Genomic DNA, 19,505 nt, shown 5'->3' with positions numbered 1-19,505 from the left:
AAAGCACTAACATCTGTGGCATCTCCCACTTCTCTGTCTTGAATGTTTTCCTCCACTAACTTTACAATACAGAATAAAAGCAATGTTAATAATAGGGAGGATAATGTTAGGATCAATAAATTCAGAGATTAAAGACTTAATTATTATGGACTGTTCTGTATCAAATTAATATTTGAGGGTACAGTATTAACCACAATATAATTTTATCCCATGTTAAAGCCACAGTACTGTATTTATTATTTTCAATGCAGTATTTTTATTTTCTTCATTGTGTTGTGTATTTTTTTTTTTTAAATACTGTATAATTTTGTAACAATTTTCTTAGAAATGATGCAACTTTTGTTCTTTTTCAAGCCCAATGTTTTGCCTCAGCTCATTTGTTTGCATTCTGCTCTCCCTTACTTTTGTATGTTGTTGTAGATATCACATGACCAACTCACATCAATTAATCATAGCATGTACAGTATTACAATCATAACCTGTTCATACAAAAGCTTCCTCATTTAAAAGCTATTGACAGTGTCTAAATTGTACTGTGTTTACCATCTAAGCTAAGGTAACAGACATTTCGGGAAAGAACTGAGGGGCCAGGATACATCAAAAACTTACACAACCTCTTACGCTACCTGTACATCTTCCTCCATTATGGCAGCTTTGTTTACATTTCTGCCCAAAATGCTATGCGTGCTACAAGAATGTAAAACATCAGTGCTATATACTCTCATAAACTCACTGTACCTCCTTGTATATAAATAAATAAATAAATAAATAAATAAATTTATTAAACCATTTTGTGGTTATTAAACCAAAGTCGTGGAATAAGCGCCAGACTAGCAGCTCTTTTTAATGATCTGATGGTGGTCTGGTTAGCACACTGGCCAGCCACTTGGCTGGGCCACTGTGGCTAACATATACATATATACATATACATATATATACATACATACACATACAGTGGAACTTCGAGTGATGAGTGACTTCATCTACGAGCATTTCAAGTAATGAGCGAGCCGCTCGCTGAAAATTTGTCTTGACTGACAAGCTTGCATTCGATTAACGAGCAAACCATGTGGTGTGGTTCTCGAACAAATTCAATTGTACTTTTCAAGTACAACTGAAAACAGTACAGCACAACATTTATAAAAATTACATGTATTATAATTACATTATAAAATGCCATATTGATGTTTTTCGGGGGTGGAACGAATTAATGTTATTTCCGTTATTTTGAATAAGGAAATTCATTTCGCAAGACGGGCGTTTCACATGACAAGCTCAGTGCTGGAACAGATTAAATTCGTTAATCATGGCTCCACTGCATATATATATATATATATATATATATATATATATATATATATATATATATATATATATATATATATATATATATATATATATATATATATATATATATATATATATATATATATATATATATATATATATATATATAATATATATATATATATATATATATATATATATATATATATATATATATATATATATATATATATATATATATATATATATATATATATATATTAGTATATTTTGGTAGCAGTCTTTCCTGTAGACATATTTTATTAAATATGACTGAAAAAGTAAGATTAATAATTCTAACACGAATTTTCTCAATCTTTCGTACATTATGCTTCACTGTTGGAGGTAAATCAAAAATCACTTCTCCAAAATTCATTTTTATTTCTAGTCTGACGCGACACGGGCGCGTTTCGTAAAACTTATTACATTTTCAAAGACTTCACAAATACACAACTGATTAGAACTTGCGTTTCCCTGATTTTATATCTACATTTGAGTGAGGTGGGAAGGGTGATGTGGCATTACATTTGAGTAAGGTGGGAAGGATGATGTGGCATTAGAGGATATTAATAGGGTATTAAAAGTATCAACACAAGACAGAACACGAAACAATGGATATTGAATAGAAGTGTTTGTAGAAAGCCTATTGGTCCATATTTCTTGATGCTTCTATATTGGAGCGGAGTCTTGAGGTGGGTAGAATATAGTTGTGCAATAATTGGCTGTTGATTGCTGGTGTTGACTTCTTGATGTGTAGTGCCTCGCAGACGTCGAGCCGCCTGCTATCGCTACTATAAAACCAGAAAAACGGCCAGCCTACTCATGAGAAACTCTCCAGACACGAAACAGAACGCTTTAAAAGAGACTAACGTCGTCTATGCCTTCAAATGCCCACTTGGGGACTGTAAGCTCCAAAAAACCCAGTATATAGGCAAGACAACAACATCTCTTTCTAGGCGTTTAACGATGCATAAACAACAGGGCTCCATTAAGGAACATATAATCTCTTCCCATAACCAAACCATCGCCAGAGAAATCCTAGTAAACAACACAGAAATCATCGATAGATACAGCGATAGCAGGCGGCTCGACGTCTGCGAGGCACTACACATCAAGAAGTCAACACCAGCAATCAACAGCCAATTATTGCACAACTATATTCTACCCACCTCAAGACTCCGCTCCAATATAGAAGCATCAAGAAATATGGACCAATAGGCTTTCTACAAACACTTCTATTCAATATCCATTGTTTCGTGTTCTGTCTTGTGTTGATACTTTTAATACCCTATTAATATCCTCTAATGCCACATCATCCTTCCCACCTTACTCAAATGTAATGCCACATCACCCTTCCCACCTCACTCAAATGTAGATATAAAATCAGGGAAACGCAAGTTCTAATCAGTTGTGTATTTGTGAAGTCTTTGAAAATGTAATAAGTTTTACGAAACGCGCCCGTGTCGCGTCAGACTAGAAATAAAAATGAATTTTGGAGAAGTGATTTTTGATTTACCTCCAACAGTGAAGCATAATGTACGAAAGATTGAGAAAATTCGTGTTAGAATTATTAATCTTACTTTTTCGGTCATATTTAATAAAATATATATATATATATATATGTCGTACCTAGTAGCCAGAATGCACTTCTCGGCCTACTATGCAAGGCCCGATTTGCCTAATAAGCCAAGGTTTCCTGAATTAATATATTTTCTCTAATTTTTTTCTTATAAAATAATAAAGCTACCCATTTCATTATGTATGAGGTCAATTTTTTTTATTGGAGATGAAATTAACGTAGATATATGACCGAACCTAACCAACCCTACCTAACCTAACCTAACCTATCTTTATAGGTTCGGTTAGGTTAGGTAGCCGAAAGAGTTAGGTTAGGTTAGGTTAGGTAGGTTAGGTAGTCGAAAAACAATTCATGAAAACTTGGCTTATTAGGCAAATTGGGCCTTGCATAGTAGGCTGAAAAGTGCATTCTGGCTACTAGGTACGACATATATATATATATATATATATATATATGTCGTACCTAGTAGCCAGAACTCACTTCTCAGCCTACTATTCAAGGCCCGATTTGCCTAATAAGCCAAGTTTTCCTGAATTAATATATTTACTATAATTTTTTTCTTATGAAATGATAAAGCTACCCTTTTCACTATGTATGAGGTCAATTATTTTTTATTGGAGTTAAAATTAACGTAGATATATGACCGAACCTAACCAACCCTACCTAACCTAACCTAACCTATATATATAGGTAAGGTTAGGTTAGGTAGCCAAAAAAAGCTAGGTTAGGTTAGGTTAGGTAGGTTAGGTCGACTAAAAAACATTAATTCATGAAAACTTGGCTTATTAGGCAAATCGGGCCTTGCATAGTAGGCTGAGAAGTGAGTTCTGGCTACTAGGTACGACATATATATATATATATATATAATGTCGTACCTAGTAGCCAGAATGCACTTCTCAGCCTACTATGCAAGGCCCAATTTGCCTAATAAGCCAAGTTTTCATGAATTAATTGTTTTTCGACTACCTAACCTAACCTAACCTAACTTTTTCCGCTACCTAACCTAACCTAACCTATAAAGATAGGTTAGGTTAGGTTAGGTAGGGTTGGTTAGGTTTGGTCATATATCTACGTTAATTTAAACTCCAATAAAAAAAAATTGACCTCATACATAATGAAATGGTTAGATTTATCATTTCATAAGAAAAAAATTAGAGAAAATATATTAATTCAGGAAAACTTGGCTTATTAGGCAAATCGGGCCTTGCATAGTAGGCCGATAAGTGCGTTCTGGCTATTAGGTACGACATATATATATATATATATATATATATATATATATATATATATATATATATATATATATATATATATATATATATATATAATTGTGTGTGTGTAAATCACGAAAAATAAACACGTGATTAAAAATGTGACAGTGTCAGACCACGGAGCAAGAGTTGAAACAGGAATTTCCTTAAGTACTTTCGTATATTAATACATCTTCAGAAGGAGTGACTCCTTCTGAAGATGTATGTCCCTCTTTATGAATTTTTCTGGATATGACCCCAATTTCATCAGAAAATTTGACTTCACTTATGATCTTTGCCTTGACTTGCAACTTTGTTGATGCACATATGGATCAACGGAGCACATGGTTCCTGGTGGCACGGACGACCCTGTTTCAGTTTACCAGACCACCTGCTTAGGTAACCATCACACTTGAATTCTTTGTAAAGAATTTCATTTTTTCAGCATATTTTGCTTTCTAAACATGAAAGTAATTATTATATACCATGCCATGGATTCCTCAACAATTAAAAAGTGGTGCGCAGTATGAGAAGCAAAGTTTTGTTGAAACGACTCACCCAAATCAAGCTGCAGTAGGCCGTTGCCTTAACCATTTTCATTAACACAGTGATGCCTCACTACAGACAAATGTTAAAATGTAGGGAAAAAAAAGTATCTATGGAAAGGTTCTTAGTGAGAAAAACAAGCAGTGAGCCACAACCAGGTTCTAGTGGTATGCAGGCAAAATGTAGGAGAGTACCCCAGAGAAGTCACCACTGCCTGATGTTATAATGGAAGGGGAGTCCCCTTCCAAACAGTAACACCTCTCTGAGCTATAACTTGTACATACTATAGTACAAAATATGTGTGTGTATTATGTATGAAATGTATTTTGAAGTTAATATTTTTGGGAGTGTAGAACGGATTAATTCAATTGACATTATATCTTATGGAAAAATTTGTGTTGAATTACGAATTTTTGAGTTACTACCCATCTCTGGGAACAGATTTAATTTGTAAAAGTAGTTACCACTGTATATACATAATATTACAATGTAAAATAATTTTTTTTTAAATTGCATAAACTTCTGCAAAATAGGAGTTTGAATTTTGGATCACAGGATATGTGAATATCCAGAATATTTGGATGGTACAATAATATCACCTCAGACTGGAAATATAAAAAAAATGATATAGAACATTGGTAACTTTGGGGCTAAATCCAAAAAGTCATGAATATGATATCTGACCTCACTTTTAAGAATAAAATGCCAAAATTCAGTATTTGAGCCATTAGCCTGCAAATAGCAATCATTTCTTCATTACTTCAACAATATTTTCAGAATTTGATAACCTACACACGCACACACATTAGTGTCTCATTAGGAATAAGAAATTTATAGTTAGGTTATTTTGCCATATTTTGTGGTTATGTTATTTTGCCGTATTTTCTCATGCTTCCATCATGCTATTTGTCTGTCTCTACCTGTGCTTATGTCATCCATTTCTGTGTGTTTAGTTTTTTCTTGTCCATTATATATACCGTAGTTATATTTCCTCTTGTCCATTTTGACTCCTCTGTGAGTAGGCTACCATCTTACCTTGTCTCAGAAAAAATATATTGCTAATCACATATTGTTCAAATTATTCAGTGTACAACACATGAGCAACAAATATTATATGTATTTTTTTTTATCCAGAATCCAGAACTTTCCAAATAATATTAATCTCATGTGTTGTCTCGTTCCCCTAGACCAAAATATAAATGTTGCAGATATACAAGTACTATTTCATGATGCTTAAACTTTCAGATTTTTCTGAGCATTCACATTCAACTGCTTCCTAAGGTAAAATAGCTGTGTTTTAGGATAGTCTTGCACTGTCATTCAAGATAACATTTTGGTACTGATGCCTTGGGTCCTTTTCAGCTGGTTTCTTGCAGGATCATTAAGGTGCTAGGAAGTCACTGGAGAATACTTAATCCAGGCCAAAATGAATTCCATTCATAAATACTCTCTGCCATTCCAAATCCTTCCTTAGTATCATGACTGCCAAAGGTGGGCTCTTTTTAATTACCAATTGGCCTGCCTAATGTTGACCAACACCAGGGGAAATGTGTCGCACCAGCCTCTATGTTCCAGGGCCACATTCTTCCGACTATATTTTATGGCATTCGACAGGTGGAGAGTGAATTTGATCTAATTCTGACCTGGTTTCACTTTTTATATATATATATTTTGTGGGTAAGGCTTAATTTTGTGTACTCCATAGAATTGTGAGTGTTTACAGAGTTTGTGAGTGGACAGGGCTTCATTCTGTAGATATACGAGAACGGTGCCTAAAAATGCACTGTTCCCAATTGTTTATGTAGTTTTTGGCTGTCTCTCAAGATGATATCTTCTGGAACAATTCTGAAGATTTTACCCACATTTACCTAAGGGTCACCATTTTCAGTGGCCTCAAAAGGGACAGGAATTTGGGAGTTTGTCAAAGGTTCCACCTTTATTCCTGAGGATTTTTTTCCAGATGTTTTTTCCAGTATTGTATTAGCATTTAAGGTTTCAGAGGATAAGCAGTTCCATAGATGAAAAAGAATCTCTTGTTTTCTGTTCTACACTGTGTCTTGTTGAGTTTGAAGTTGTTGCCTCTTATGTGCATTTCATTGAACCTTTTAAAGAAGTGGTTTTGATATGTTTCAATGGTCTTGCTTTGACCTCTTTTGTCTGGTCCAGCTACTCCTGTCAGATTGGAGACATTGTGGGCTACATCATTCTTCTGGCTTCTGTATGTCAAGTTCAGCCCTGGTTTCTGGCTCTTCACTCTCCTTGTCTACATTTCCTTGCCTTTTCTAAGGTTCTGCCTCAATCAGAGGATCAGAAACAGGGTATCAGGATTGTTCAAGGCTGTCTGTCAATCGTAGCAGATGGAGTTTTTAGACCTTGCACATCATCACGTTCATAAGGGGTCAGGTCGGGGCATTTTAGTTTTACATTTGTACCATTCCATGACGTGGCAGTATTTAGTTGCTTGGTTGGCCTATTGTCTCTTCCTCTCTGTTTGGCATTTGTCTTCAGTTTTTTTAGTGATAGGTAAGTTTTTTTTATTTACTTTTTGATTGCCAGTTGGTGCCCAGTATTGTCCCCTAAAAAGAGAGTCTTTGGCAGAGCCTCTCTTGCTTATGTTTCTCCCGTTGTTGAGAATTCTTTCTTTAAGGCAGTCTTTTTGTTGGTGAACTAAATATTATGTGCCAGAAGTGTGATTGGCTCATATTATGTGCTGGAAGTGTGAATGCTGTCCTTTTAATTTTGAAGGTCATTCTCTTTACCTTTGATCTTCATTTTTGGCTAATGGCCTTCAGAATCTTCCTTCTTCCAGGGTTGTAGCTGTTGTTGATGCCTGATTTGTCCTGCCAGGAATACTCCTTATTCTTTGTCCTGTTGTCATTGTATGGCATAATTTATGCTTTACACACACTGCTCAGGTGAATGCTCTGTTTATTACCTGTGTCTCTCAAGTCCCTTATTCCAAGGATCAATTTTCCCTGATCATCCAGAAGGATGATTGGCTCAGCCACATTGCTCTCCTCTCACCTCTTTTGCTGTGAAGAAGCCAATGTTAGCATTATTGACTAGGTCCACAGTTAATTTTTGGGCTCAGGGTTTTGTTGGTGCAATAGGGTGTGGGCCCCTCACTATTTATTGGATGTTTTGCAGCCTCACCCCATCTGTGTGGCAGTTGCTGATCTGACATGGAGCTAATGAACCTCTACCCTGAGCCCTTCTCCGGTTCTGTCTTTTCTTATGAGCAAGCCCATCATGTCGTCTTCTGGTTCTGCTACTGTTCTGTTAATTTTTAACAAAGCTGTTCGTCTCTCCAAGGGGCTACTGTAGTCCCCAAGTTCCTACTTGTTCCAGCCATATTTTCTCCATGTTGGAATATATGAGGGTTTAGTACTGGCATATACAGTACTTTATATGCCAGTGTATTGTTACATTCTATAACAAATACACTGTGATTTCTGTGTGTAATGAAGTAAGGGCGAAGAGGTAGAATGGCTTATTGACATAGCTCAAGTGCATGGGGAAATTGTGAAAAATCCTGGTTTGTGTCTCGGAGAGGCTGCAGGATCCAAGTAAGTTCAGCAGAACTTCTGGTTGCAATTCTTTTAACCATGTCATAGCTCAGTCGATTAAGGCAGCGTCTGGGATGCTCTCGGACGTAGGTTCGAATCCTCGTCACGGCCCTTGTGAATTTGTTCACTCTAAAACAAATGTTCCAGCGATGTGTAAATATTTCATTCAAAATGATCTGCTACCAGAAATCTTAGCCAAATATCCACAGTTTGCTAATGGTAGATAGTAACTAAGTGATTGTAACCTGTCCACTGCTGCCACTGGATGGGAGGGGGTGGTGTGCAGGGCATACATATCAATTGTGACCCTAACTCTCCACCTGTCAGTTGCTTGATTTAGAAACTGTACTTGTGGTCAGTCTATCGATGATGTGACGATGTGCATTGAATTTTGTAACTAGCTCATCAAGATTGTAACTTGCTTAGCTGGAACAAATGTTCCAGCGATGTGTAAATATTTCATTCAAAACGATCTGCTAGGTCCTGCTTGTGGGTTTCAGTCCCTGAGCCCATTAGGTGTCTCTGTAACCCTTTCCACTACTGCCCACAAGATGGGTATAGCGTGCATAATAAATGAACTAAACTAAGTACAGTTACTGGCAGCTTCTAGAGTAAGATACGTGATTGGGTTGGAGCTCCCATTAGCCTAGGCTGCCATCTGTTGGCAGTCATGCACCTTTTTATAATTGATTCTTCCAAGCAGTAGTTTGTTCTGTCTCATCTAACCAAGTCTCATTGGTTCCCTAGTTTTGGGTACATTTCTGATCTCCAGGTTCTTGCCTCATAGAGAGAGAGAGCCCAGATTCTGGTTATAACATTTGGAAGATAGGGTGAGTTTCAGATGCCTAGCAAGATCCTTAAGCTTAACAATATCAATGTGTAAGCACCTGGGAGCTACTGAGGGCCTACCATAAAAAGGCATTTCCATACATTCATTGCTTGATTTTTTTCAGCTACAGTACTGTACCTGAATCCTTGGCAAGTTAAACCATGATCTGCATGGTGGAAGGTTTTTGGTATTAGATTTTCCTTTCTACTTTCATAGTTTGATTTTTCAACCCTGATGGTGTCTACATGTACATGGAGGGATTATTAAGTGTTTTATTCCCAGGATTTTTTTTCAGATTCAGGTGGAGGGGATTTCCTTGGAGATTCACATTTTGGATTCAGGTTTCTGTTCTGGTGTTGCCACAGCTGAGACTATGCCTAAATTGTTTATATTTCTCCTCCATGATGCATTTACAGACTTCTTTGTCACTCATCTATATTTTATGATAATATATATAATTATTTTTATTTAAGCAAAAGTACATATATACGTAGGTTACAAGAAGATTTTATGATTCATGGGTAGGGGAATTACAATGCTTAAAGCCACTAATACACTGAGCGTTTCAGGCATAATATGGAAAAACTAAAAGACAAAAATATACGAGATAAAAAAATTATGAACCGAAGTTGAGAAATGGAAATAAAATGGCAATTATTACATGAAGATTGTAACAGCAAAAATTGCAACAGAAGATATTAATTTTTCAGCATAAACAGAAGGAATATAATTTTGTACTAAATTTGTATATGGTAGATAACAGCAGTAGTACAGGTTATGTAATTAATTTTCAATAACAACAAAACATAGATTGACATTTAGGAAGTAAGGTAGGTTACATAGAATTTATCAGGTAATTCTTAGTTTCTCTTTAAAACTGGTTGAGAGAAGGACAGTCTTTGACATGATTAGGGAGGTCATTCCACATTTTAGAACCCAGGGGCGGCAAGTAGTTCTGAGTTAGTTTCAAGATGCTCCTTAGACTGAAGTCTGTCTAGTTTTCAGTAATACTGTTTCTCAAGGATGAAGTACACAAGTGCTACTGCTTAGTGGCAGTGGCAGGTAGTACAGATGGCTAGTAACGGTAATGTGACGTATGTACAGTTACCTACCCACCAAAGTCGTAAATACCAAAACATTACTGCAGTTTAAAATCCAGCTGGATCAAATCGTGAGGACAAATGGGGGATGGGGGCCTTTGACAAGCCACCAACTTCTTGTCCTCATTAAGGCCACTAGTGAAATGGTAGCCCCAAGCTAAATTCAAGTGGCAATCAGTACAAGTGGCTAGTGGTGGTAATCAGCACATGTGGCTAGTGGTGGTAGTTAGCACATGTGGCTAGTGGTGGTAGTCAGCACATGTGGCTAGTGGTGGTAATCAGCACATGTGGCTAGTGGTGGTAGTCAGCACATGTGGCTAGTGGTGGTAATCAGCACATGTGGCTAGTGGTGGTAATCAGCACATGTGGCTAGTGGTGGTAATCAGCACATGTGGCTAGTGGTGGTAGTCAGCACATGTGGCTAGTGGTGGTAGTCAGCACATGTGGCTAGTGGTGGTAGTCAGCACATGTGGCTAGTGGTGGTAGTCAGCACATGTGGCTAGTGGTGTTAGTCAACACATTTGGCTAGTGGTGGTAATCAGCACATGTGGCTAGTGGTGATAGTCAGCAGACGTGGCTAGTGGTGGTAGTCAGCACATGTGGCTAGTGGTGGTAGTCAGCACATGTGGCTAGTGGTGGTAATCAGCACATGTGGCTAGTGGTGATAGTCAGCACATGTGGCTAGTGGTGGTAGTCAGCACATGTGGCTAGTAGTGGTCGTCAGGACATGTGGCTAGTGGTGGTAATCAGCACATGTGGCTAGTGGTGGTAGTCAGCACATGTGGCTAGTGGTGGTCGTCAGCACATGTGGCTAGTGGTGGTCGTCAGCACAGGAGATCTGGCGGGCCAACTGGTAGTTTACAAGGCCCCTCCTTTGATGGTCACATTTGATGCCAAGGAAATGTTTGAAATGGCTTTGGAGCTTTGGAAAACACCTCTGTCATTCTGGGATAGACTGACCATTCCACATTTTAGAACCCAGGGGCGGCAAGTAGTTCTGAGTTAGTTTCAAGATGCTCCTTAGACTGAAGTCTGTCTAGTTTTCAGTAATACTGTTTCTCAAGGATGAAGTACACAAGTGCTACTGCTTAGTGGCAGTGGCAGGTAGTACAGATGGCTAGTAACGGTAATGTGACGTATGTACAGTTACCTACCCACCAAAGTCGTAAATACCAAAACATTACTGTAGTTTAAAATCCAGCTGGATCAAATCGTGAGGACAAATGGGGGATGGGGGCCTTTGACAAGCCACCAACTTCTTGTCCTCATTAAGGCCACTAGTGAAATGGTAGCCCCAAGCTAAATTCAAGTGGCAATCAGTACAAGTGGCTAGTGGTGGTAATCAGCACATGTGGCTAGTGGTGGTAGTTAGCACATGTGGCTAGTGGTGGTAGTCAGCACATGTGGCTAGTGGTGGTAATCAGCACATGTGGCTAGTGGTGGTAGTCAGCACATGTGGCTAGTGGTGGTAATCAGCACATGTGGCTAGTGGTGGTAATCAGCACATGTGGCTAGTGGTGGTAGTCAGCACATGTGGCTAGTGGTGGTAGTCAGCACATGTGGCTAGTGGTGGTAGTCAGCACATGTGGCTAGTGGTGGTAGTCAGCACATGTGGCTAGTGGTGGTAGTCAACACATTTGGCTAGTGGTGGTAATCAGCACATGTGGCTAGTGGTGATAGTCAGCAGACGTGGCTAGTGGTGGTAGTCAGCACATGTGGCTAGTGGTGGTAGTCAGCACATGTGGCTAGTGGTGGTAATCAGCACATGTGGCTAGTGGTGATAGTCAGCACATGTGGCTAGTGGTGGTAGTCAGCACATGTGGCTAGTGGTGGTCGTCAGGACATGTGGCTAGTGGTGGTAATCAGCACATGTGGCTAGTGGTGGTAGTCAGCACATGTGGCTAGTGGTGGTCGTCAGCACATGTGGCTAGTGGTGATAGTCAGCACATGTGGCTAGTGGTGGTAGTCAGCACATGTGGCTAGTGGTGGTCGTCAGTACATGTGGCTAGTGGTGGTAATCAGCACATGTGGCTAGTGGTGGTAGTCAGCACATGTGGCTAGTGGTGGTCGTCAGCACATGTGGCTAGTGGTGGTCGTCAGCACAGGAGATCTGGCGGGCCAACTGGTAGTTTACAAGGCCCCTCCTTTGATGGTCACATTTGATGCCAAGGAAATGTTTGAAATGGCTTTGGAGCTTTGGAAAACACCTCTGTCATTCTGGGATAGACTGACCATACTTCAGTGACTTTCTGGCACCCGTTATGACCCTGCAAAGTTTGCATGAAACATTTCGTGTAGTGGTGCCAAAATGTTGTCCTGCCTGACTATTCGCGATCCTGCCATCAGACACAGCAGATCAAGCCTTAGGGAGGAGCTAAACCATTCTGCTCAGGAAGGTGCTTTTCATATTCACTCAAAGCTTTATTTTTTACTAAAGTATTTTCATTATTAAAATTAATTTTTTATTTAACATGTTTAAAATTTGTGCATCACACCATTTAATAGTACAAATTTTATGTTTAAAGTACAGATATTATATATTACAGTATTAAATTTGGGGAAAACCAGTAAAAAATCTTAAGTGTAATGTAAATGAAATTTAAATCAATGTTTATCACCTCCATTAGAAAATATTTCACCATAGCACAGTGCCACTTTCACAGCTTCCATGTAGTATTTTCACCCAAATATATTTAAATAGTCATCACATTTTGATCATCAATATGACATTTAACCTTGTCAGATAAGTGTGCAAAAAGCATGGCGAGATATTGCTTATTTTACAGCACTCGGTCCTGGAGCTGGGTGGTGTTGGGTCCTCACACACCACCTCCACCCTTGGGTCTTCCAGTGATGATGTCTTTAAGGAAGAAGATGAAGATGAGGAGGAGGAGGAGGAGGATGAAGAAGAAGAGCAGCGGCAACAAGAAGAGGCTAAGGCCAGGCTCATTGTATAGCGTGATAGAAGAGGATTACAAACCAGAGGGGACACTAACTGAAGGCAGGCAAGAGGGCAAATGCAGTGATATCAAAAATACTGTCCTAATGTGAAAGTAATAAATATTAAGCATGCAAAAGATAAACTGTTGTTGTATGCATGTATGGGACAGTTACTATTATGTACAAATTACTTCAAAATTGCTCTTAACACATAAAGGCATGTGAATTTAACAATTTAAATAAAAGCAATGCTAAACTAATATACATAAAAAATTATCTTATCACATCTTTCAGATATTTAATAATTTTGTTATAAAAAAATACATGAGTCTCATTCATAAAAAGTATGTCACAATAGCATTATTGGATGGCAGTACAGTACTGTATTTGCATTTAGGTCCTGGGCATTTCTTGTATGAAGTATGAAGCAATAAAATTTATTAAACTGTTTGAATTATTGTTAAATATATCTGTTTATATTCAGTTTTTATTTTCATGATAATAGAGAGAGTTTATTTAAAACTATTATACTGGAAACTATATAGATATGAGGATTTTGACAATTATATCCTATTACTAAAGGATACCTGGGAAATACTAATCATTTTCTCACGATGGCATTTAGGTCTGTAACATTTTCAGCAAAAATATGAAGTGTTGGAATTTATATAAGAGCATATTTACAGTATGCAGAAATATGTGAAATGTCTACAGTAAACTATGAGAGTTACTAGTGTGTAAGTGCCAGAAATGAAGTACCAAACAGTATAAGTGGTGGTTAATTATGGATTAGCACTACATTTTTCAAGTTTTACCCTTTAATTAAGAGTTGAAATAAAATAAAATAATATCTTGAAGTTTTAGGTAGAATTTAAAACTAAACTAATTTGGTATCAGTTATGCACAGAACTTGGTGACAATAACATATTAACAAAAGTAAAATTGTAATTCACCAATTGTCATTTAATATAGAATAGATAGTATAGATGTGCCAAATTTTGTGTGATATTGTAGATCTTCCTAATTTTATCCAGGTAAATGAGGAAAATAATTGCTCTTCCATTCTCAAAATTGTGAAGCCTTTTAGAGGAATGATAGACATGCATCTTTTAGAATATACACTACTGTAAATTGTGTTGAATTAGATTGAGAGATAATACTGTAGACAAGTAAAAGATTTAGAATAAATAGTCATGTGAAAGGCACTTACATAAGGCTTCAATTTTTTTTTATTGTTTTGGGCTACTTAGAATGCAAGGCATTACCTAAGATCAAGGCTGATAAAAATATACCTTAAACATCTTACAAATAATGCAACGATTTAGGGACGAATTGTACGTACCTGCAAAATATTATTGTAATATAGAAAGTGTACAGGCAAGATAGTTAAAATTTCCAACTTTTAAAAAATCATGTTTCTTCTATTTAGACAAAATATATTTAATACAACTACTGTTTTAACTCTTAATATAAACTATCTTGTCGGAACAGCTTTCAGGATATTGAGTTTGAATTTTTTTATATAAGAACCTAATGACTACAATCCAGAGGTTTTTACAATGGAGTAAGAGTTTCTCGGAGGTACGAAAAGTCAGTACATATCGAGATAACAATACTTTTCTCAATATAGTATTTTAAATAAAAGCAATATCAATTTGCAATTGCTATGTGCAATAGAAATGCATAAATAGTATTGAATTTGCATAGTAACTAATATAATTATAATAAATAGGATTTTGTTCCTGACATCAAAATTTTCTCCAAAAATATTTTTTTTTTTTTTTGGAGACTGACCAAATATAAAATGTTATAGTTTTTATTGGATCTTGTAAGATTTACAACAGTTCAAGGCTCACAAAGCTCCAAATTCCATCATGTTCGATGGTATCTGAAGGAGGTGGGGCATGGAAGTATGAACAATCAGGCTCTCTACAGTAAAACATTGAGGGGTTAGCACATATGTGATAACCCGCAAAATGTGAATGAATATGTCTGACATACCCCAAATCCTTCATCTAATAATTCTTATTATCTCACGGGTGACCAACTAGATGTTCACTGCAATAAATCTTGACACTTGAGTGTGGGTCTCAAAGCTTTTGTCTTAGATTTATGAAGATTGTTGTTTGCGTTCTGAAGTAGAACTGGGGGTCATATGAAACAAAAAACAAGCACCGCATCAACTAATCACACTACTTGGTGACCCTATAGTTAATCAAATATTAACAAATGCTAGTTGTTCCTAACTTTCCAATTTCCTTTAGCAGCCAACCATAGTACCTGTAGACAATGTAGCAATCATATTACATAAATAGACTGCCTCAAATACATAATCACTTTTTTATTAATCTTTGTAGAACCTATGAATTGAATGTGTTAAGGATGTAGAGCACTCAAGCACCAATTTACCACCAAGGGCTATTTCAGAATTTGTGCTACAGTCTTCTATGAGTATGCTAACAAAAGGACCAGTCAGAAAGTTCCAATACAGACCAAACAATGCCAACAGAGAATAGCTTAAAGCTTTGACCAAACTTCTAGAGCCACACATTTCAATACCATATACTGTATTTAAGTTTTGGTATGAATGATTATTGTATATGTTGATAGAAGTCTCAGTTATTTATAACAGTTTATTATGTGTGGTGAGGAATATATTTCACGATTGTTATGTTGGAGGAAATAAATCAAAACCATGTTTTTCCTTGAGTGAAAAAGAGGATAAACATTGGTTAAGATTAATCAGATTTCTTTAATACCTGAAAAAGTCACCACAAGCCAGTACTTGCTTGACAAGGAGGAGGATCACCTTATACCCACTTCATTTTCATGTATGAGGGGACCCTTCAACAAGTCAATCTGTGGCTTGCATACAGATAATCTTCCTATGTGAGAAAATTGCATATTTTTTAAACTATGAATAATTTCTCTGAAAGCTTACTTTCCTACTCTTTATCATCTAGGAGAATAGCCTTCTTGAAATATTTTAATTTAATTAAATATGAAGATTTCCTCAAATATCAAAGATTGCAAGCAAATTATTTTAAATCCTCCAGTTAATGATTTATCTGTTTATTTAAGACGAAACCTTGAGTGGCCTCGGTACCATGGGCTCAGCCGGTGCCAGGAATGGGTTTGGTGGTTTTGATGAGTTATATTATAAACATTTTGTTGTTGGTCATCCGTGCCATCAATATTTTACCCAATGATAACCTGCCTTTCACCGGTATAAATGTTCTTTTACAAATATTTCATGCCAATGAAAGGTTTCATGTAACAGTTTTTTTTGGCCTCAAGTTCGGTTCACTTGCCGAATTTCTGGAAAATAGGTACATGATTACAATGTGTATGCAAAATTTTCCATTACAGTTCATTGGGTGAAATGGTGATGAAAGACCACATAACGTATTAGATGTTTAGGGGCAAATACATTCATGTGTAATATATTTCCCTATCTGTAGACAATCCTAATATAGATGTAAAAGCTATGTATTAAGTGTGCCAAAATGTTTAGTTGTCAGTTAATAATGTTACAATGTGCCGATTATCTTGTATACACCCTCGCTTTTTAGTCAGAGTTCACTGTACTTTACGTCACAAGTTCTCGGCGCCCAAGTGTATGTTCCATGTGGCAATATAATGACTATTTGTCTGTTTCATGTAGTATATGTTCTAGACTACAATAATGATTTTAATATTACTCCAATCGTTACCTCAAGATACTGGCAACAGGCTTGTGGTTGATCCATAACAGTAACTAAGGATTGTTGGCAGGATTTTTTCCAATTTTTGGGTATGACCGAAGTGGTTTAAGGTTAGGAGATTTGTGAATATACAAGTTCACGGCCTTCTTCCCCATGCGCTTATAATACAAGTTCAAAGGCCTGAATTTTTAAATATCACTTAGTTAATATAAGACAATGGTACTGGCATTGTTTTAATCCTTTTAATTGCAAAATATTTGCATTATCTGTGTGGGCAGTTGCTCGTGTACTGATTTTGATGCAAGCACTTAAACTTGGTAATGTTTAAGAATTGGGGCCAAAGTCTTCAGCTCATCCTGCTCATGGAGACTCTTCTGCTTCCTGGGAGTTGAGCTTGGGTTGGTTTTCTGAGCTAAGACAAGTGAACTATTCTAGTTTTCTTCAGGATTTTATGAAAGTTAACAGGGTTGACGCTTGACAGATGGAACTGTGGCACTCTGCACATAATGGACAAACATTCAACTGTATTGTCAAGTTTTGTATAGTATAGTGACTGATATTTGTTGCACTGAGAAGGTTATGCAAGATCATAATATATAATGCAAGGACCATCACAACAATACCACTGGAAATTAATAGACTCTCAATTTTGTCTTGAATGCCGTTGGTCATGGAAGAATTACTCTCCAGTCCTGCATTCTCTTAGGCTGTGCCAGGACCATGCTATATGCATTGACTGTCCTGTTTGTGTTTGATTGCCAAAGCAATCTGCTGGTGACAATATATCCAGCTAAACCAAAGGACATTGGACAGTGATGCTTAAAGACTTCCAACCCTTATGTGGGACATCAAGAAGCACAAAAAGATGTCGAACAGTGGTTGGTAGTCCAAATTATAATTGCCCTATATATGTGGGTTATCGAACTCAGTGAATGCATGGATAAAAAGGAATGCCTGTTTATAAAAAAAGTGCATTAGAATACGACATCATAGTGGATGAATGGCAAAAACTTTGAGTAAAGAGTATAAGAAAGGTTGAGCTAGACTCCGTTGTACATCAGTGTTGTCGAGTCATGTTGTCCCCCGTACATACAAGTACAATATTCAACCATTTCGTGCTACGGCCTGTTTTATTATCCTCCATGTAATTGATTTCATTACATCATGTTCAAACACCTAAATTTGTAATAAACTTATCACTATTGAGATTCTTAATTTAAAAAATCTGATTACCAATGTACAGTATTTCTCTAAGATTTAACAGTTTTTTATTGTACTGTACTATACTGTATATAGCTGACCTCTGCAAAATGTTCTTCGAACACCAGTGTGATATTCCTAACTAATTTCATTTGTAATTTATATATTATATATATATCCATATCCATATCTATATATCCGGCCAAGCGTTGCTGTGGCTCAGCAACACATTTATTTTATTTATTTATTCATTTATTTATTTATTTATATATATATACAAGAAGGTACATTGGGTTTGTGAGAATACATTGGATAGTACAGTATTTACATTCTTGTAAAGCCACTAGTACGCGCAGCGTTTTGGACAGGTCCTTAATCTAGCAGATAATTTTAAGTAGGTAATTTCAAACAGAATTGATAAATGATAAAGATACATTACAAGAGAAAAATGAGATGAGAGAGATAAGTAAGTATATTAAAGCACATTGTTATATTAAAGCTCTGATTGATTACATTGACAGCTTGATTAGTAATTTAAACAAGATTAATAGACACCATACAGCAGATTGACAGCACATATAAGACAGCAATGATCACAATGGTAAAGATGTTCAGAATGGGTACATAAAGATTGGGAGACTGGGTAGCAAAAGATACAGATAAACAAGATTTATAAACACCATACAACAGATTGGCAGCACATATAAGAAGACAGCAATGATCACAATGGTAAAGATGTTCAAATTGGGAACATAAAGGTTGGAAGATTGGGTAGCAATTGATACAGTGCAATTTTAAGGCAAAAAGTGAAAAACTATGAAGATGAAATTAGGTACTTTTTAGCATTGATTTTGAATGATGTAAAAGTTGGACAGCTTTTCAATTCAGTAGGGAGTGAGTTCCATAAACTGGGTCCCTTTATTTGCATAGAGTGTTTACACAGATTAAGTTTAACTCTGGGGATATCAAAGAGATATTTATTTCTGGTGTGGTGATAATGGGTCCTATTACATCTGTCCAGGAAGAGTTTCAGACAAGGATTTGCATTTAAGAACAGGGTTTTGTAAATGTAGTTGACACAAGAGAATTTGTGGAGTGAGATTATGTTTAGCATGTTTAGGGAGTTAAACAAGGGGGCTGTGTGTTGTCTGAAAGCAGAATTTGATATTATTCTGATAGCAGATTTTTGCTGGGTGATGATGGACTTGAGGTGGTTTGCAGTGGTTGAACCCCATGCACAGATACCATAGTTGAGATAGGGATAGATTAGTGCATAATATAGAGAGATGAGAGCAGAGTTAGGAACATAATATCTGATTTTGGAGAGTATACCAACTGTTTTAGAGACTTTCTTAGTTATGTGTTGTATGTGGTTACTGAAGTTGAGTCTCTTGTCTAGGAATATGCCAAGAAACTTTCCATCATTTTTATTGCTAATGTTTACATTGTCAATCTGAAGCTGAAT

At 36.6% G+C, this 19,505-nt stretch overlaps 1 protein-coding gene across 8 annotated transcripts in view; it reads left to right on the top strand.

Moving 5' to 3' along the window:
• LOC123767396 (uncharacterized) overlaps positions 1–17,961 on the top strand; it is a 168,412-nt gene extending 150,451 nt beyond the window's left edge. For 4 of the 8 annotated variants that reach the window (XM_045757073.2, XM_069313005.1, XM_045757071.2 and 1 more), the window contains one exon: positions 12,983–17,961. In XM_045757073.2, coding sequence (XP_045613029.1) covers positions 12,983–13,153 — 171 coding nt within the window. In that variant the 3' untranslated portion in view covers positions 13,154–17,961. The remainder of the gene's footprint in view (positions 1–12,982) is intronic. The other 4 variants (XR_006773968.2, XR_011224596.1, XR_006773967.2 and 1 more) reach the window with 4 other exon arrangements.
• Positions 17,962–19,505: the final 1,544 nt, after the last annotated feature.

Source organism: Procambarus clarkii, chromosome 74 (assembly GCF_040958095.1).
Source record: "Procambarus clarkii isolate CNS0578487 chromosome 74, FALCON_Pclarkii_2.0, whole genome shotgun sequence".
Taxonomy (NCBI): domain Eukaryota; kingdom Metazoa; phylum Arthropoda; class Malacostraca; order Decapoda; family Cambaridae; genus Procambarus; species Procambarus clarkii.
This window is presented reverse-complemented; position numbering and strand designations above follow the sequence as displayed.